This window comes from Pteronotus mesoamericanus, unplaced genomic scaffold (assembly GCF_021234165.1).
Source record: "Pteronotus mesoamericanus isolate MK-2021 breed Mesoamerican mustached bat unplaced genomic scaffold, CSHL_Meso_final contig_25, whole genome shotgun sequence".
Taxonomy (NCBI): domain Eukaryota; kingdom Metazoa; phylum Chordata; class Mammalia; order Chiroptera; family Mormoopidae; genus Pteronotus; species Pteronotus mesoamericanus.
In genome coordinates this window covers 8177482-8198262 of record NW_026555105.1, presented here as the reverse complement: position 1 = coordinate 8198262, position 20781 = coordinate 8177482, and the positions used below count along the sequence as shown (strand labels likewise).

The window sequence follows — 20781 nt, the reverse complement described above, 5'->3', positions numbered from 1 at the left end:
CTGAGGGGCAGAGCAGGTTTCAGGGGACGGTCAGGAGTTCAGTTGTGGCCATGCGACGTCCTTGACGCCTGTGAGACATTGCGGGGCAGGTAGGTAGAAAGACAGGTCTGGAGCTCAGGGTGGATGGAGGCTGTGCTAGAGTTAAAGGTGGGAGCTCGAGGTGGGCAGAATAACCTCCCAGGAAAACGCCCACATCCTCGTCCCTGGACTCTGCAAGGACACTGTTACCAGGCAAGGGGAAATGACAGTTACCGATGGAATTAAGGGTCTAATCAGACGACTTTACAATGGGGTGATCCTGGCTGACCCCGGGGAGCCCAGCGTAATCACAGGTGTCCTTGAACAGGGAAGATGGAGGCAGAGGAGGCAGAGTTAAGGAGATGGCGAGCTGAGAAGGACGCAGGCCAACACTGCTGGCTCTGCAGACGAAGGAGAGGGCCAGAAGCCAAGGAGTGCACACAGCTTCTAGAAGCTGAAACAGGCAAGTAAATGGGTTTCTCTCCAGAGCCGCAGGAAGAAATGCAGCCCTGCCAGCACCTTGACTCCAGCTCGGTGAGACTCATTTCAGGCCTCTGGCCTGCCGAGCTGCGAGAGAACACACGCGTTGCTTTAAGCCACCAGGTTTGCGGTGCTTTGTTACAGCAGCTACAGGAAACCAATGCAGACCTGACAGCAGCCAGATGGACGGGATGGGGTCAGGGAGGAGTGCAGACACAGAAGAGGACCCCGACCCTGCGGGAGTCTCTGTCACATTGCCCGCCTGCCCTGTTACCTGAGTCAGACTGGTCTTCCTCCCGGGCCCCCTCGCCGCCGGGGTCCTCGCCGGGGGTCTCCTGGCTGGCTCGGGCCTCCTGGGCATCCTCGTGGGTGTGGTAGACCCACTGGTACAGGCCCTGGGAGGGGAGTGGAGTAAGAGGGGCGGCCATGACGCTGGGAGCCAAGGGAGGAAGGGACAGGGCAAAGGAGCAAACAGTCCCCCGACTCCAAAGCTCAGGCTGTTAGCCTGGTGGTGACACTACCTTTGGAGGATCCCCCAAGGCTTCACGCCGGGACTTCCTGAGGGACCTCTGGTCACACTCAGCCTTCACCCTCTACAGTCTAAACTCCACGAAGGAGCCGGGGAGGGGGAGCTTTGAAAATGTAAGTCTCCCCTGGGGCCCCATGGCCTACAGGCAGGTCAGGCACATAGCAGGTGCTCAATAAACACTGCATGAACCAATAAATGTGTATCACCTTCCACAGAACCCCAACCCCAATCCCAGCATAACGTCTATTTTTACCATCAACATGACTATTTGCCCAACATGCCTATGTAGTATCACACCCATTTCACAGCTGTGAAAACCGAGGCCACGAGGTATCACAGCCCCGCTCTCCCACTTTAGGGGGCCGAGGGGACACAGGGCCCAAGCCCAGCACGGTCCCACCAGCTAGGCAGCCTGACCTGACCCAAAACACCGTGATGCCTCAGGCTTTTTCCAGAGAAGGGAGGGTAGTCCTCAGCACCCTGCCTCCACCCACTGAGCGGGGCTTCCCTCATCCCCTTCCTTGGCTGCCGGGCGGCTTACCAGGGCCTCTTCTCGGCGGCTCCGGAATGCCTGGAAGTGCTCCAGGACTTCTGGGGCACCGTCGTTCATCACGTTGTTGCCATTGACCTTCAAGATACACTGGCCCGCACAGAGCCCCGTGGCGGCGGCCTCTGAGCCTAAGGGAGACAGGGGTGCTTGAGGCTGAATGCCAGGCAAAGAGGGTCTGGGCTGCAGGCGAGGGCGAGCATCCAGGTGTACACGGTCCTCCACCCAACCCCCAACACACACCCACACGCCCCGCCTCCAGCGCCCCCACCCCGCCCTGGAGCCCCTCTCCCACCCACTCCAGCAGGCAGGCCGGGACCGGCACCCCCACTGCGAAGGAGAACTGAGGCTCAGAGAAGCAGCAGCTAGCCCACGGTCACCGAGCTTGGGTTCGCCCGCGGCTCTGCCACTGACAAACCGTGTGGCCTTTGGTCAAGTTCCTTCACGTCTCTGTGCCTTTGTTTTTTCATCGGTTTTAGTTTTTTCATCAGAAAATGAAGACACTAACATTGTCCACCCCCAGGGCTTGTGAGAGGTTCGGAGACTTAAAGCGTTTAGCCCATGCCCATCTCTTAGTAAGTAAGTGCTCAAGAGATATCAACTGTTTTACTGTTTTTGCCTGGTTCACCTAAAAACACCTGCTCTTCTCTGTCGATGCTCTAAGGCAAGGTTTGTCACCCCAGCGCTACCAACATTTTGCGCTGTCCTGTGCGCTTCAGAATGTTAGCAGCATCCCTGGTCCCTACCCGTGAGATGTCACCCCGTGTTGTGACAACTAAAGGTGTATCCAGACATTGCCAGATGTCCTCTGGGGGGTGAGACTGCCCCCAGCTGGGAACCCCTGTTTTAAGGGTGTATAAAATAAAAACACTCTTTAAAAAAAAGTACCAAATTCTCCACTTCCTATCCTGATATGCATTTTCTTAATTAATACATATTTAAAGGACAAATATGACGACAAAAATGGACAATTAATGTTTAAACTTTAAAACCGAGGACTTTAGATGCAAAAACGGTTGGAAGCCCAGCATCCCAACCCAACGGAGAGCAGCCCCTTAAACAGCAAGCAAGATGGCGGCACAGGAAGCAGAGGTCTCCAACTATGGGCCTCTAGTTACCGAGGTGCAGCCCAAATTCACATATGGCTTCTCTTTAAAAAATCAAATCCGGCAAGAGTAGGCCCACGTTCCTGCCTGGCAGTAAGGAGTAAGTAAGCTTGAGCTGAGGAAGACAGCCCCTTTTTAGAAGGAACACGTATTTTTTCACCTTGCCACAGTTTCCACCACTCCCTACTGTCTTCCTCTCAGATACCCATTTGTAACTGCCTCACTCCCTAGGCATTTGCATTTGCAAGCCTTGGCTTCAAGCCAAGAAAGAAAATGCTATCAGTGCACTGCGAGGCACAGGCCTGGCGGTAATGGTTGGAGTGGCTCTGAATCCCTGTCGCGCACACACAGACCCATTCCCCAACGCGCCCCTCTGTCTGTTGGGCCCCACTCACCTCGCCCCACAGCGTAGACGTACGGCGGGGCGGCTCCACGGATCTGGAAGCACAAAGCCTCTGGGTGGTCGGGGACTTTGATGACCCTGCAGCAGGCAGAGGCAGCCGTCAGGAAAAGCTGCGTCATTCCCAACAGCCCAGGGTGGGGGCACCCTGGGGAGCCCCTGCCTCCCAGACTTTGGGGAAATCCAGCCTACAAATAATAGCAGGGCCAGGTTTTCCAGCCCCCAAGTGTACAGAGAAAGCCCACCTGGTCTAAGCAAAGGCCACACCACCAGGATCTCGGGTCACTCAGAGCCGCCGGCCTGCCCGCGGAGCTTCAGTCCGCACACAGCAATCCCAGGCCACCCCCCACCTTCTCCACCACTCCCCCCGGTGGGAGGAGGCCTCTTGGTGGCCAGTCCGGCGCCTCAGCCAGTGAACATTTTATTCAACAATTGCAGATAGAAGGCTGAGACGTGACCAGCACAGCTTGGTGCCAACTGGAAAAACACCCACACGTGTCCCCTAGAGAACATGGTTTGAAAGCCCTGGTCTTGGCCATTCTGCAGGTGAGACACCAGAGCTGGGCAGGTGGTACCTGCCTGGGATCGTGCGGTGGGTGTCATTAACGCAGGGGCTTCAGTGCGGACGTCTGCGAGCCCATCAAAGCTGTGCCCCCTGCAGTGGCCTTCAGGACCATCCCTCCTGTCCCCGCCCCCGCCCGATAAAGCCGTCTTGGGGGCCTGTTCTCAAACCCCAGGTGTTTCCAGAACTTAAGACAAGCCGTTCCACCTTGGTGATTTCTGCCACTTCCACATACCAACTAAGCTGTCAATCACTTTCCCTCAATTGACTTGCCTTTTCACTGAAACAATCTTATTTAAAACTTTCCATCACTCCCGTCAACAGAAAACTGTGAAGCGTTTGCCTTAAATAGAAGGGAGAAGTGGAAACCAAATGCACAATTTTTAAAATAGAAAACGCGTCTCCCTGTACCTGCATCTGGCATCCAAGCACTTCTCGCCGCCCCCCGCAGCCCCGCAAGCCTGCCTGGGAGCCTCCTCACCACGGCCCCGCTGCCGCCTCCGCCCCCACAACCCCGTCTTCACTAGCAGCTGGCGGCAATCTGCCGACCCTACTCCAGACCGTGCCTTACCTCTGCCCAGCACCTTCGCATGGCTCCGCGGTCTGCGGTGGGCACGGTGTCCTACAGGGCCAGGCCCCGCGGTCTGACTGACCTCACCGCCCACCCTCCCACTCGCGCACTCCGCTCCAGCCCACCGGCTGCCCCACTGCTCCTCACACAGCCGTGGGCCCACCTGGGCCTTGGTACTGGCTGTTTGCTCCGCCTGGAGCCCTCTTTACATACTGGTCTACACTTCCTGCCGCCTGGTTCAGTATGTCCCTCACTTCTCCATGTTTTGTTTTAGTGTCTGTCTCCTGTTCTAACCTCCAACCCAACCGAGATCTACCAAGAGTAGAAATGCACCCATCCAGAGCCTGAAACACCATGGAACACACTATGGGCGCGCGATAAAACCTGTTGAGTGACTGAAGGTAGCAGCTGCATGTCACGTGCCTGCAGAAGGAGCCCCACCCATGGGGAGCCAGGACAGCTTGGGCCCCCAGCACCCAGGCCGCTCCTCCGCCTAAGAGGAAGGTCGGTGAGAGGCGGGACCCATGGCCCCTGGGGACACTCACTCTTTAGCCTTGGTGGCCACCAGGAGGCGCAGTGGGCGGCGGGAGCAGAAAGACTGGTTGAGGATGGACTCCACCTCCGAGAAGGGCCGCAGGAACACCAGATCCTCGTTAATGGAGTAGATCTTCCTCCCCACCTGCAGGCCAGCCATCTTGGCGAGGGAGACACGCACACTGGGTTACCGGTCTCCTCTCCTCCTCACCAGGGAGCCTTGACGGCATTCAGGCAGCACAGCACCGGCCCCCAGGACCAAGCATGGCCAGAGTGACCCCCAGAACCCGCTCCCCTGTGCGACAAGCAGTCCCTCCCCTCGGCCGGCTGGTGAGACCTGGTTCTGACCAATGAGCCATGCAGGGACGCCTGCTGCAGGCGCTGAGAGGAGAGACTGCCACGGCCTGCCCTGCCGAGTGAGGACAGGAGGTACCGAACTAAAGCAGTCGCCTCGAGACCTGAGGGCTTGGCCAGGAAAGCAGAAGAGATGTTGACTCTGAACCAAGACTCGCAACCACCTCCTTCTAACCATTTAGATCTTTAGACAAATGAAGTCCTACGGCTCCAGCCTCTGTGGGGCGAGCGTGTGGCTCCTTGCAGCCAAAAGCATTCCTGACCACTACCCGGAGGCAAGCGGGTGCCCTGGGGGCAGCTGAGAGGACCTGGGGCTGAGTCCTTGGCCTGCCACACACTCGCTCTCCTTCCTCCCTCTGCCAGACCTCATGTCCCTGACAGAGCAACAAACTTGTCTTATTCAGGCCACCAAGCGTTAGTTTTTCCTCATCACAGTGGATTCGGAACGCTTTTTCTTGCACCTCTCCAAGGGGCCAGCAGAGGGGGCCGGTGGCACACACACTGGGGGGACAGCCCAGAGCAAAGGAGCTCTGTCCCAGCTCCCCCAAGAATGCAGAGAAGACAGCCCTGGACTCAGTGTCCCCACAGAGGCAACAAGCGAAGAGGGACATTCCAGGATTTGCTCCTGCCTCCAGAAACGTGGAGAGAGACCCTCCCCACTCTTCTACCCCCGTCAGCCCCTGCCAGGGCAGCCGCTCCGCGAAGCCTCACCTCGGCCAGCGAGCCCCTCTGGACCGACTTCACCACCACGGCCTTGTTCCTCTCCTCGATGTCAAAGCCGTAGTCCTCCTCCTGGGGCAGGATCTGCGGGCCCGAAGCCGGACAGGGCCGGTGAGATGGAGGCGGGGGGCTGCCTGGAGCCAGCCCTGCCTTGGCGCCTATGGGACTGTGACCCTGCTGGCTCCTCGGGCCCCATATCTACACGGGGTTGGGGTCCGGGGGTAGGGGGTGGGGGACAGGGGGCGTGGCAGGAGAGAACAAAACAGCACCCAGTACACCAGGAGTGTTCAATACCTATCTGTGAAGACACGCCAGCTGGTTCTCACCTCTGCCTAGTGATGATTACGTATTTGTTTACTTTTCATTGCCTGTCTCCCCTTTCCCTCCCACCCTGAGGACGTGTCCACGGTTCCTCACTCTCCGTCCGGCGTGCTGCAGGTGCTCCATAAAAATGTACTGGCTTAGTGAAGAACTTGGGGACAAGGGAGCAGTCTCTCCCCGCTGCAGAATGGCAAGCAGGTCGGGGACACAGGAAAATGCATTTATATGGTCAAGAAATATCTTCTGAGCTCCTTGCTGCCTATTATGTGGGTCAATCACTTTATTGAGCAATGGAAACTGTAACGAGACAGACAGTTCTGCCCTCTGATGCAGCTATCTAGTTGGAGAGATAGACAACAAACAAATATAGATTGTGACACAGGAAGTGTAGGAAGCTGGAATTAAAATAAAGCACTTAAAGGGACAGAACATGGAGTGGAGGGGGCAGAAGAGGCGATGCGTGAGCTAAGACCTGAATGATGTGAGGAACAGAACTCTCTGAAGGCAAAGAAAGTGCTCCGGGCAGAGGGCACAGCACGTGCCAGGCCCCGAGGTGCTTACTGCGGGGAGAGAAGGCGGATCAGAGGGGCGGGGGTGGAGTGAGGACAGGGGGTGGCACTGGAGAGGCAGGGAGAGCCTCGCAGACCACAGGAGACTGGGTTTTATCCTAAGTGACAGGAAGCAAGGGAGGGCTTTACAGTGGGAGAAACGGGAATCGCCCGGCACAGCAACCCCCAGAGGTATTGCAGGAGAGCAGTTAGTGGAGCTGTCTTCACAGTGTTCCGACTTTGGTCCCAGCTCTGGCTGCAGCAAAAGACCTGAGCTCTCCGAGCTCTTCCGATGGTCCACTGTGGGCCAGGCACTGAGGTGGAGGCTGCTGTCGAAACAGGCCTTGGCGGGCTGGGCTGGCAAGCTATCCGAACAGGCTGGTGAACGGTCGACTTTAACCGCAAGGATATTTACAGCCGCTGGTCGGACAGGGTGGCAGCCCAGAAGGCCTAAGGCTCTGGCCTGCAGCATGAGTCATCTCGGGAGGCCATCCTCACTGCGCAACGCCAGGCTGGGAGGTGGGAAGGACAGGGGGCAATGCAAAGGAAGACAGAGGCAGCCTGGCTGGTCCAAGCTCTTTTGAGAAGAAGGCGGTCCTGGCCAGTGAAGCAGCCTGGCCTCCTGGCAGCACTGCCAGCCACCGTCCAGGATCACCCATCCTCCGGGGCGCTCCAAGCTGAGCCCACATCTGAAGGTCTCCCCGCTGCCTGGCCTGCAGGGGGGCCTGGGAAGGAAGACGCAGCAGCTCAGCTCTGCTCCTACCAGCAGGCGCTTGGCCAGAATGTTCTCCACCAGCTTGAAGTCGGTGCGAAGCTGCTTGTTCTTGCTGCTCGTCCCCTCCATCTCCTCGTCTGCGTGGAAGCGGAAGTACTGCGACTCATCCTTGAACTCGCTCTTCTCCAGCACTGCAAACCCAAAGACACACAAGCACGCGGTCAGGCTCGGGGGGAAGATTTCAGCAGCGGCCGCCAACTGGCAGCCTCGGGCCGGAACCAGCCCCTGGACAAGTTTGGTTTGGCCGGCACCATATTATATTAAATGGGATTATGTGCCAACACTAACATATTAGGATATTTCACATAAATGACTGGCTTTCTGACTTCTCTCAAAAAATCTGAACTCGTCCCACCTGCTAGAAGGACATATCTCAAAGCCATAGTAACAGAGCCAGTGTGGAACTACAGCAGCAAATAGATAAAGAACCAGAGGAAGAGAGTAGAAGTCACTTAAGAGGATCGTGTGTTTATGAGAACTTAGTACATCATGGATGATGGGAACATGGAAGATTCCAGATGGTGCAGCAAGCCCATCGGGGGGTGGAGGGGGGAGAAACTGGACCCCTACCTCACACCATAGACAATAAATCCGGATGGATTAAAGACCTAAATGTGAACAGGAAAACGAAAACTCACCAAACAAAATGCAGGTGAGTATCTTTGTCCTAGGGAGGAAAAGGAGTTCAGGAACAAGACACACCCTGCACCTCCCGGCCAAAAAAAAGCACTATAACTTCCATTTGATAAGATGGTCACAGGCAGTGGGCAGAGTCAAAACAAACAAACAAACAAACAAAAAAACTAACATCTAAAACCAACAAAGAATAACTAGCTAGAATATATAAGAAACTCCAATAAGTCAACCAGAAAAGGCTGGAAAACTTAAAGATAATCAAAGATAAACAGGCAAACGATATGAATGGGCACTGACAGATGGGTAAGCCCACATGGGCAGCCAATATTGAACAAGGGCTCCACTTCACTAGTGACCAGGAGACACTGCAGACCAGGGACTGTCGGACACAGGCCCGGCAGGCCAAACCCAGCTCTCTGCCTCTTCTCAGGAAGACAGTTCCCTTGGAACACAGCCACACCCATTTATTCACGTGTTGTCGGGGCTGCTTCTGTGCACAATGACACGGCTGAATCATGGCAAGAGACTGCGTGGCCCACAAAGCCTAACATATTTATTATCTGGGCCTTTAGAGAAAAAGTTTCCTTTCTCTTTCTTTAAATATTTTTCATTAACTTTTTTATTTTTTTTTTTTAGAGCAAGAGGGGAAGGGAGGGAGACAGGGAAAGGATCATCGCTGGGTTGCCTTTTGTATACACCCTCACAGGGCAACCTAGGCATGCATGTTCCCTGGCTGGGAATCGAACCAGTGACCTTTCGCTTTGTGGGACAACGTCCAACCAACTGAGCCACACCCATCAGGGCTAGAGAAAAAGTTTTCTGACCTCTGTTCTAAGACCAGGCAGGAAAATGAATAAAAATAACCAGAAACAACCAGAGTGTGCTCTGGTCCCTGTGGATTACAACGTAACTAAGCACCTACTAGCGCCGGGCTCACCGAGGAGACAGACCGAGGCTCATTTGCTCCTCAGGCGAGGAGGGGTGTGCTGCACCCCTCTGAGAGCTGGGGAGACTCAGGCCAGAGAAGCTCCATGAACTGAGCAGGGCCACAGAGGCCCCCCTTTTCACCGTGCTGCCCAGCCTGGCCTGTCCCACGGAGGCCGGGACAGATTACATGAAGAGGGGCCGTCAAGGCTCAGGCTGCGAAAGCAGCTGTAGGAAATCAGAGGGCCCTGAGAAGACGAAAGCCAGCTGCCTTCGCGTCACAAAATGTCCCTGCCATCCCCGCAGACGTACGCTGTCTGCCGGCTTGGTAACTAAAGAGAAGTAGCAGGCGGCGTTCCATCCGTCCTTCTTCCTTTGCTGGGACACCTAGCTGTTTGTGAGTGTCCCTCTCAGGCCACCCTTCTTACCTCTTGAGAGAGCAGACACACAAATTGCTGCTCTCCCCAGAGCCGGGGAGCCAGGCCCCAGGGCACTGGCTGGCTTCGCCTCCACTGTAAACATGTGGGAAGAAGCAGAAGGATGTTGTGACGAAATGTTTGGGGGAACAGCTGGAATCCCCGGGTCCAGCAGCTTAGCTGGGTGAGGTCCTACCGTTCCCATCTTTCTCTGTCGACGCTGCTGGCCAGGTTTTGTGAGATGGGCACAGATCCAGGTTCAAATCCCTGCTCGGACCCTTCCCAACTTCATGCCCTTTTAGCCTCGCTGAGCCTCAGTGTCCTCTTCTATGGGACACTGAGGATCAAGTGGTGAGCCTCAGTTTCCCTTGTGTGTGCCTGGAGAGGGCCGGACCACCAGCCTCTCGGGTCCCCCGCTGAGGACACCTCAGGGCCCATGAGCTCAGGTCAGAAGCCTCAAGGCGCCACGCAGGCCCCACCCCCGCCCCCGCCCTGCACCCTAACCTGCATTTTACAGCAGCCACAAGCCTAGGATTTGGCCCTTTCCTCTTTCAGCCTGTTTTTGAGTTCGTGGCAGGGAGTAAGGGAGCAGCGGCCGCGCCCTGCAATTTCTCCCCCTGGGGGGCCTCCCGCGTGCTGGTACTGCCTGGGAGTCACCCCCTGCGAGTGTCCTCGGCCAGCAGCCTTCCCGGAATAGCGGCTGGGGTGGACCCCTAATTACTCTCACCCACAAATGAGCGGTCTGCCCAGTGGATGGCAGGAGGAACAGAGCTGTCAGAGGGCCCCACGGGGAACAGAGCAGCTTCTGGGAATGAGGGACTTTGGTGAGACGGGGCCAATGAACGGGAATGACCGAGGCTGCCCTGGCTGGGCCCAACCTGCCCGTCCCAGCTGTGGAGTGAGTCCGGCCCCAGGGCCGCAGGCGGCTGAGCTCAGAGGGGAGGGAACAGCAAGGCCTCCAGCAGAAAGATGGGGAAACTGAGGCCCAGAGAGGGGCCTGGGCTTATAGGGAGTCAGCCGAGTCAGGCCTAGCAGCAGGCCTGTAGGCTGCCAGGGGGGGCGTGGGGAGGGACACCCGGAGACCTTTCCTGTGACCGGCACACCTCTCACCCAGCTGAAGGGACAAACCCAGCAGCTGCGCCAGGGGTGGGAAACTATGGCCACAGTTGTTTTTATGTAAAACTTTACCGGCACGCGGTTCTGCCCACTTGTTTACGGGCTGCCTGTCGCTTTTTTATGCTACAATGGCAGAGCTGAGCAGTGACAGAGACCATGTGGCCTGAAAAGCCGGAACTATTTACCACCTGGCCCTTCACTGAGGGTGTTTGCCGATCTCTGAGTTAGAGGACAAAGCAGAAGCCGGGGGGAGGAATGGCCAAAAGACCTTCCCGCGTGCCACCAGCTAGGTCCAAGCCACAGGGGCCTCCCAATGACTATGGAAGCCACTTCCTCACTGGCCTCCCTGCTTCCACCCCTACCCTCGTGGACACTCCCCTTGGGCACCAGAGGGGTCCTGCACAAACCTAAGTCGGGCATGTCCCTCCTCTGCTCCAACCCCGCCCAGGACTTCCAGCTCCTGGGAGCGAAAGCCAAAGGCCTCCTCACATGCTTGTAATATTCCAGAAGGTACACTCATGTCATTGTGGTTGCATTTTCACGCACGCATGCACACGCACGCATGCACACATGCACGGACACACACAAAGCTGTGAGCTCCCGAGGGGGGGACTGTCATCTGCTTGGCTCACTGCTCTGTCCCCAGAGCCTAGCACAGGGCCTGCACGCCGGAGACACCCACTCGGCAAGTGACGGGAGGCAGAGGAAGCAAGGCATCAGCCTGGCTGGGAGAGACCAGCCCACGAAGGAAGGCAGGTTGAGCCAGGAGCCGAGGGGAGACTGGGAGGAGCTCCTTCGGCCAGGTGGTCGGGCAGCCTAGTGGCGAGGCAGGGACCGGGCAGGACCACCAGACAAGTGAGGGGTGCAGCAGGCAGGAAAGGGCACCCGTCGAGGGCCACGCAAGTGCCGGGGCCCTGAGAGTGTGCTAGAATTGGGAGAAGGGCTCCTTGGTGGGGGTGAAGTCTACCTGCCCTGCGGAAAGGGCAGGAGACTTGGGGCTCCCTCAGGGCCAGCGAGGGAAGGAGGGGAAGGAGAAGGCCACGGAGCTCAGGGGCTGAGTGTGTGGCCAGTGAAGCCGGCCAGCCGGGGCCCGCATCCTGACTCCTCCCGGCCATGTGACCTTGAGCAAGTTTCTTAACTGTCTGGGCTCTTATTCTCTCACTCAAGAGCGGGGGTGATATTAATCCCGACATCAAAGGGTCCTTACACGGACTAGCTGACACATGGAGAGTGTTTAGAGGAGACCGGGCACACAACGCATGAACTTCTGTTTCAACATAAAGTGGTATCAATGGAACCATTTTCTCCCTCCCCGCCTCCCACTTCCGGCCCCAGGATCATCTCAGGACTGTCCACCTCGCTGCCCCTCTCACGTGCTTCCCCCCCGCCAAAGGAAGAGTGACTCATCTGAGCGGGGAGGCTGGGAACTGTGGCGTGAACGTCCCAGGAAGGGCCCCGCCTTCCTCTCACGCTCAAAACCAGCCGTCCTCGCCCGTGGGCCAGGCCCGGGCCTCGCTGCCCATCCTGGAAGGCCACGGCCCATCTGGAGGAAGAACACCGTGGATTTGACCTCAAATCCAGTCTGGTTTTCAGGCCAAGCTTTACCAGCCACCTTGGTCCCCACTTGGATACCAGAAGAGATCTCTTAATCAGTGCAGAAGAGCAGAGAAGAAGGGAGTATTCAGGGGCCACCCCAAACCCCGAGGAGTCTACAGGTCTGCAGACCCGGCATCTAGCCTGGGCTCACCCACGGGCACGTTGGGCAGCCTCCGGCCCACCATATGCTTTCTCTGGGCCTCAGTTTCCCCTCCCTGTGCCTTGCACCAGGGACCAGAGTCCATGTCCGCTCTCCTGGTCCAGGACAGATGGAGACTGGGTGGAGGGGAAGGGGTGGATTACCATGGTGCATGAAGCCGTTGTTACACAGGCCCACGCCAAGCGCCACTGCCTCCTCCCGCGTCTGGCAATCGCCCTGGAATGGAACGAGAAGGGGAGGGCGTTAGGTGGACTGGCGCTGGAGGGGTTGCGTGGGGCTGGAGGGATGCCCACCACCACCCCCTAGCATGGAGGCTCCAGAAGGGCAGGGATTTGTGTCTCTTTGTTTCCTGAGGCGCCCCCAAAACATGTTTGTGATTGTTATTAACAAATCCCAGACAAGAACGTTATTTTATTGTGGTTGCAATAAATACATTGAGCAGTGTGTGATAAACACCACTAAACAGAAATGGAGATTTTAAGTAGCAGACGCTGTTGGTTGCCTAGAAACCACCCTTCCCGGATCCTGTAATACTGAAACCCTCACTGCTGGGGACGGCAATGCATCTATCTGGGCAACCACAATCCCAGCCTCCCTTGCAGCTAAAGGTGGTCAATGAGACGTAGGCAGAAATCACTGGCAGGGAACTCCAGTAAAACCCCCCTTATCTCTGGCCCTTACTTTCTCTTCTCTTGCCTGGAACAAAGAGGGTATGGCTGGAGCTCCTGTAGTCACCTTAGACCACAGTGTGACCTCGAGGACAGAAAACACACTAAGCATGGCACAGCAAAAAGAGCGTGGTCTCCAAAGACATCATGAGGCCACCCTAGCAACTCTGAACTACCAACCTCTGGTTGTTTCTCCTACTGCAGAAAAATAAACCCCTAATTTGACTCTGTAGTTGGATTTCTGATTGAAATCAAGTTCAATTCCTCACTGACCTCGCTCTAGTGAGGTCTAAGTCTAGTGAGACATCTGGGGAAACCAACAGGGGATTCCAGAAAAATCCCCTCCTCCCTGAGAAAAGCAGCCTCCCTGCCTGGGCTAGAGTCACATGAGGAAGTGACGTGCGGGGCTGTGGGGCTATCTTGTGACCGAAGCGGCAGACCTGCTGAGCGAGGATGATGGAGTGGAGGATGGAAGGTTCTCCTCGATACGTGGCCTGACTGTCGTGCGGCACCATCACCTGCTCAGGCTGCTGCTTGGTTGGGTTTTAGTCCCTGCAACTGACAACCCTCTTTGCTGGTACGGTTTAAATCAGGGGGATCTGACTCATCTCGGGGCTTCCCCGAAAAAAGGTGACAGCCAACCCAAAACTGGAGAATGACCAGGCGTGGCTAGTGTGCTGGGCCCACCGTTAGGGCCAGCTCTCCCATGTAGAATGTCATCCTGGTGGAACAGTCCCTCAAGTTTTGCCACTGCCTGCCCCCCACCCAATCAGGCTGAGGGCACATGATCCGTGTGAGGCCAATGAGATGCCGCGTGCCCCAGGAACATCACTCTGAGTGGACGAACCCGAGGACAAGGAAGAGCTGTTGCTGATTCTCCCTGAGAGCAGCGTCCTGAAGATGGTGCTCCTCAGTTCAGGCGCCCGAGAAGCTGGGAATCTCCTGATGCCAGTTCTTTCTAAGGCCTGGCACCTGGGTCTCCCCTTCCAATATGCCATCTTTCCCTTTCTGAGCCCTTAAGTTAGCCAGAGTCTGCTTCTTGCAGCCTAAGTAATCTCAGTGTATTCAGGCAAAGTGTGTGAGTTGCGTGTGTGCTTGGGGTGGGGGAGTGGGAGGATCTAAGGGGTGCAGGGAGAGTTGACAGGCTGACGGAACACCACAGAGAAAGGTCTAGCAGTGGGATGAAGCTTGAAAGCACCAAAGACAGCGTGGCTGGCAAAGAGCACGTCACCTCCATAAGGCTATTCCCGGCCAAACCCCAAGGGCCTGGCATATAGTGGGTGCTCAGTAAGTACGTGTTGACTAACTGAAGCTGTTATGAGCAGGAACCAAATCATGCAGGAGCTTGCAGCCAAGTCAATGAGCTGGAACTAAGTTCAGACAGCCTCTCATTTAAACAATTCCCAAAGTGAGAAGTTCCAAGAGGCCCTTGCCAGACATGGCAAGGCCAGAGGCCTCAACTGTCCCAGACTCCTTGGGCACCAGAGGGGCCAGGGAAGGGGTATTTCCCAGCTACAGAAGGAGTGAAGGCCAGAGGGGCAGGACTCAGCCTGCCAGGACTGGGGCTCAGACACAGGGCAGAGGGCCTGGGGGAGCCCCAGTATCTCACTGCGCCGGCTGACCCGGCTAACCAGAGGAAGACAGACCTCTCCTGCAGGACCCCGGGCCCGTGGCTGGAGGGCTGGCGGGCTCAGAGACCTGCCAGGGGAGGCCGCATCCAGGAAAGAGGCCACACCCAGGGCAGCTGCGCCCAGCTCTGAGGAGCCAGCGGGGGAGGCACAGCCAGGTTCCCGGGGTCCAGCAGGTCCAGCAGGTCCAGCTCTGCAGCCTGGGAGGACCGAGCGGCCGCCTGGAGCCTTCCTGGCTTTCGGAAGCACTCGGTCTGGACTCCCAGCCCATCCCTGCTCCCCTGCTCCCCAAAGGGCCTTGGGGTGACCCACAGGGAAGCTCCTAAAGTTAGAATCCCAGCGACGGGATTTGCAGGTTAACAGGGAAATATGTTGATCCTGGATGCACCCATAACCTGAAAAGTAATCCCCCACCTGACATCCCATCAGCCGTGGGGAAACCACAAGTCACCAAGTTACCATCTTCTCTTATCCCGGAGGCAGGAGCAGGCACACACCCACCATGCTCCCCTATCTCCTCTCCCCAACCTGCCCACTTGTCCCCGACGCTGGACGCTCCGGCCATGTTGGCCTCCTTGCCGCTCCTCCCACACACGACCTGTGACCGCACCTCAGGGACTTTGCACTCGCCCCCTTCCTTCCCCAGACACCCTGCCCTGGCTTTTCAGGTCTCAGTGCCCACGTCACCTCCTCAGAGTGGGCCTTTCCCTTACTGCCCTGAAGAAGTCCCCCGCCCCCGCCACCTCACACCCTCTCCACACACACTCACCCAGTTACACTCCCGCGTTCCCTCTATAATGTCTGTGCTGCACTTGTCACAACCAGAAATGAACGTGACCGTGTCCCTTCATGGCACGGCTCTCGAGGAGAATCAGCCCAATGCTCCCTGCCCCTGGGTTCCTCCTAATAAATCAGTTTCAGGTCTGTCTCCCACTAGAATGTCAGTCCCGTGAACAGGGACAGTGCCTGCCATGCCCCCCCCCACCCCCCGCCAACCTCCTGGCCTTGAAGCACAATCTCTACCACTTACTGAGGAACAAAGAGAAGTCCAAGGAATGAATTATTGGGTGAATGAATGGAAAATCTAGTTTGGAGACTGATCCTGAACTCCCCTCTATCTGCCTTAGTTTCCATGTCTCTAAAATGGGGGCAACAATCATGCCCACCCTCAGAGGCTCTTGTAAGGACTAAATGACATGTTCCATACGAGGGTCCTGGCCCAGCGCCTGGCATGTAGGGAGCATTTCCTAAATGTCAGTTATTCTTGCTCGGTCCCCTTCCAGGAGGGAGAACGACCTAGGGATGAAGGGGCAGAGGCAGCGCAGGTCGGAGAGGGGACGCAGAGCGGGCACTTGCCGAGGGCCCCAGCAGGGCCCCAGCCCAGGACGTCCGAAACCCGTGCCAGTGCCTAGGGGGCCTCTCATGACCTGCCTCATGCCAGGCACTGCGCAATCTCCCTCGGTCTTGATGGTCACCCGGAAGCAATCCCTCTTATTAATAACCCCATTTGGTAAATGAAGAAACGGAGGCACAGACAGACGTGGCACCTGCCCAAGGCCGCACTGTGAGGAGGAAGCCTTTCAGAGCCGGACCCTCCCCGCCGACCACCGTGTCACAGGTAGGGAAACTGCGGCTCTGAGAGGTTAGCCAGCCAGGGCTGCAGCCGGGGCTCTGCCGCTGCCTCGAGCCCTGTGCCTGCTCCCACCCGGGCCCTCAGCCCCCTGAGCTGAACACCCTGTCACCGTTAGCACCCGCCATCTGGCTGAGGGGGTCCGTGTGGCGGGCACAGGGGCCAGCGGGCTCGTGTCGTCCCACACCTGGCTCCCGGCCTGTCCCTGCTCTCTCCCGCCCTGGCTGACGGCCACAGCCCGGGGAGCCCTGGTGTCCAGGCAGCACGGACCAGAAGCCGCCGAGCAGAGAGTGACCTCCGAAGCCCAATTCCCCAGATTCAAAATCCTGAGGGGCTTCTGGCCGTGGGCAATTCTTTAACCTCTTGGTTTCATTTCCCCACTTGTATTTTTTTTGTTCCAGATTTGCCCTTGATGTCATCTTGAGGCTTCTGCCACCTCTGGGCGAAGCTCCCTGCTCAAAGTCCACCGTCCCAGCCATGATTAACACAGCGGGCTATCACTCCCGCCATCGGCACTTTCATTGACGACCAAGGCATCCTAACAGCCCCCCAAATACACACAATCTTACAGGAATACCCCATTTCTGTGTGTCCTGAGGCCAAGTTACATAACCTGAACCTCAGGTTCCTAATCAGTAAAATGGCAATAACTTTTCCTCAGGTTGTTCTCAGGATTCAAGGAGGTAACACACAGAATTGATATAAAGCATAGCTTGTCCATCAAAGGGCTAATGCCCACTTTATCCTCAGAGTTAAAAGAACTCTGATCTGTCCAAGCGGTGGATAGAGAGCTCCTCCCCCACCCTTAAGGGATGAATGCTGAGAAATTCTAAGGCACTCTCAGCAATCCCTGGTCTCTCCCTCAGGGAGTGGTTTAGGGGTACACGTGGGACCCAGATGGCCCATGGGACCATTGGGGTAAGTGGCAGTTTCCTCACTAAATAAAATGAGAAAGCTCTCTCCAGCTGCCCCTGCTGCGCGCCTTCGTCTCTAGGTCTGCATAAATGTGATGGCTGGAGCTGCAGCAGCCATCCTGTGACTATGAAGCAACTGGCAACAGACAGCAGAACAGAAAGGTGGAAGGAGTCTGGGTGTGAAGAGCACTGTTAGGCTCTGTGACCATGTACTGTAGATGCCTAGTTATGTGAGAAAGAAAACGTCTTTACTGTGTAAGTCAAAAGTTATGTGCAGCCAAAAGCATTTCCAGCTAATCAGTGGGTTTCAATCAACATTTTGTTTCAAGGAGCAGAATGACCCAGAAGTCTGCAATGAAGATGTGTTCAAAGCAAAACGATCCTCTTGAATTACACAATTATATGTGTGTGTGTGTGTGTGTGTGTGTGTGTGTGTGTGTGTGTGTTTTCCAGACTTTCCTGCTAAGGCACGAGGCGGGGAAGGCTTGCTGTGACCACTCTCCAAGGTCACATCTAGGCACCAGCCTCTCCCTAGAGAGAGACCCATGAGCGCACCCTCCGCCCCTTTGTCCTGTCCCAGAGCCAGACGTCAGCTGCCTTTCCGTCAGCCTCTTGGAAGGCACACCCCAGGATCGGCTCCGATTAGCTTCCCTGCGTCCCCAGCCCAGGCCAAGCCAGGGGCAGTGGGCTGAAGTGGACAGACACATGTCGTGGTCAGCTGTATCCTGCCCCTGCCTCTACTTGCAACAGCATGCTGGTCACTTTAGACTCCTGTCTGTCTGTCACCTCCCACACCCCACCCAGCTCCGTTAGATCTACCCGCCAAAACCCCAGGCTCTGACCCCTTCTCCCACCCTCCCCAGGGCCACCAGTTCTCAGGTCCCATGCCCCCTGCCTGGAATTCTGCAGTCACCTCCTCCCCAGTCCCCTCCTGCCAGCCTTGTCCCTACAGCCCGTGCTACACATAGTCAGAGGGATCTTATCTGACCAGAGTCGGCTGCTGTCCCTCCTGTGCTCAGGGCCCTGCAGTTTCTGGAGCCCTCCCAAGGCCCCGTGTGGCTGGCCACTGTCGCCCACCCCCACCCCCGCCCCAGCATCCCCATCATCCCTTCCTCTCGCTCCTGCCAGGTGGGCCTCCTCCTCGCTGCTCTCAGACACACCAAGCTCGCCCAGCACTGAGCCTCCAAGTTGCTGTGCCCTCCAAGAAGGGTCCAACCTCAGATATGCCTGGCTTGCTCCCCTCCTCCCGCAGGTCTCTGTTCCAACGTCCCTGCTCAATAAGCCTCTCTGACTTCCAGTGAAAACCATACCGCCCCTCCCCCACCATTTGAAGGGTAAATTCCCCCCACAGCTGCTACAATCTCTGCCCCTACCCTCAACCCTCACACTGGCAACCCGCCAACATGTTATACATTTCGCTTTTTTCTTGTTTATGAAATATGCCCCCCACCCCTCACCAGAATTGAAGACCCATGAGAAAACTTTGTCATGTTCACTGCTGCATCCCCAGAACCAAAGACAGTGCCTGGTATGCAGTCAGCGCTCAAAGAAGAAAAGGAACAAGCTAATGAGCCCTCTTATCGATTTTCTCTCCACCCTCTTCTAACCTCTTATTGCAAATCCCACACAAGAGCTGACAAGGAAGAGCATATCCACAGCGGAGGTGTCGCCTGAGTGCCAAGGGTACAAACTCTACCCCATCTCCACCCACCCACCCACTGGGAAGTCCAATGGGCACCCAAAGACAGCGCCTTCCCACACCCAAGGCACCAGTGTTTCCTCCCATCTTTCCTTTTGGCTACACATCGCTCCAAAGCCCCAGGACTTGTCCTTGAGTCTCAGCCCCCGCCTCCGCACGGCAATGCGCCCTGAGCCTTCCACCTCCAAACAGGTCTCAAGGCCACCGACTGCTCGCCATCTCTGCGACACCCCCTCACCCCCAGCTCACGCCTGGGATTCGCCACTTAGGGCAAAGTCCCATCAGGCTTCAAAGCCAACAGGCAGCCGTGGACACCGATGGAGCCCAGGAAACACGAGGCCACAGAAAGGCCTAAGGTGTGCCACCACTCGGAGAGCCCGGAACCAGGCCACGTCTGGCTTCGACCAAAGATCCTAAGCCACAAAAGAAAATGCCAAGTGTTGCCCTTCGCCTGCAGCGCATTTGCGAGGACTCTGTGCGCCTCCACCCCACCCTCCAGCTGCTGCTTTTTTTCCTCTCTTACTTTTTCTGCGCCCCTGGATCCCTCTATAATTTCTTCAGTCTTCCTTACTGCCTGTAATTTTGAGCCACAATGAATCCTTTATGAAGGAGATGAGGAACTATAATAATAGCGACATTTACTCTATGCCAGGTGCCCTCTGAAGCACTTTAAATGATTCGTCCATTAGATACTCAGAATAACCTAAAGGAGAAGGTATGGTTTTTTAGCTTCATCTTACAGGTGTGGAAACTGAGGCATAGAGAGGTTAAGAAGCTTGTCCAAGATCACTCATGTAGGAAGTGGCAGAGCTGGGACTTGAACCTGGGTCTGCCTGGCTACAAGTAAAGCACAAGCTGTGGGCTGGTTTCAGGGGATCCTAAGGAGAGGGCCGCGTAGCTCAATGGTTCTTCCCAAGTGTGCAAGTCTGAATTTACATCCAGGGTCATTTCAAGACCTCCCAGACCTTAGGATCCCACATCATAGCAAACAGATTAAAATGCACCCACAGCCTACATTAGATATGTTTTGGGGGCTTGTAAAATATTTTAAAGGGTTTTTCTAAACTTGCTTTTGAAGGTATTTGATGCCAAGAAACAATTACTTTACAGATTTGCTGTGATTTCTAGGCAATCATCAGGAATTTGTGCAACATGAGAAAATCCAGCCAGCAAACTGTTTTTGAAAGGAATGAGGTTTTCATGAACGTTCAATGAAGGTTGACATAAAGCTGTAAATGTTTAAACATTTATCCACTTTGATTTTGCAGTAGTCTCTTCGTCTTTGGAGCCAATATGTTCTTTTTACAGACCACAAAGGCACATTCTCACAGGCTCCCTGAAAAGTTTGCAGAATTGAGGCACAAGTGGATGAGACAGGCCAGTCCGGGTCACAGCTTTGCTGCCACAAGGCATGTGCCCCGGACCAGGCACTCGGCTTCTCTGGGCCCCACTTCCCCAGCTGTAAGTGGGTTGGAGGACTCAATGGGATAAAGCCCAAAGCGCAGCCAGCACCTGGCCCCGAGTCAGCGCCCGTGAACAGGAGTCATAAAGGACAACGGGCAGGTAGACAGGAGTGCCCACAGCACCTGATGGAACGAATACCTTTGGGGAGTTGCAGCAAAATTGACACATAGATTTTCCAAGCCTCTGCCCAAACCCTGCCCACTGAAAACTTAGGTGAACGTACAAACTTGGCAAATGCCACATGGCGGCTCCAGCGTGGTGCCAGGATGAGACCAACTTGTCCCAATTTGCCCAGGACCGTCCCAGTTTTAAAACTGAAAGCCTTAAGGTGGCAGCAACCTGAGGGTCCACTGTCTGGTGAATTGATAAATAAAATGTGATCTATCTGTACCATGGGATATTATTCAGTCTTAAAGAGGGAGGAAATTCTGACACATTACAACACGGAGGGACCTTCAGACATTA

The 20781-nt window shown here is 56.0% G+C and overlaps 1 protein-coding gene across 2 annotated transcripts in view; it reads right to left on the bottom strand.

The window, feature by feature from the left end:
- Window positions 1–20781, bottom strand: part of PREX1 (phosphatidylinositol-3,4,5-trisphosphate dependent Rac exchange factor 1) — a 196086-nt gene that overhangs the window by 45186 nt on the left and 130119 nt on the right. For both annotated transcript variants that reach the window (XM_054573629.1, XM_054573628.1), the window contains exons 15-21: window positions 12457–12529; window positions 7454–7596; window positions 5813–5905; window positions 4759–4907; window positions 3076–3161; window positions 1569–1705; window positions 773–893 (exon numbers count right to left, since the gene is read on the bottom strand). In XM_054573629.1, coding sequence (XP_054429604.1) covers window positions 773–893; window positions 1569–1705; window positions 3076–3161; window positions 4759–4907; window positions 5813–5905; window positions 7454–7596; window positions 12457–12529 — 802 coding nt within the window. The remainder of the gene's footprint in view (window positions 1–772; window positions 894–1568; window positions 1706–3075; window positions 3162–4758; window positions 4908–5812; window positions 5906–7453; window positions 7597–12456; window positions 12530–20781) is intronic.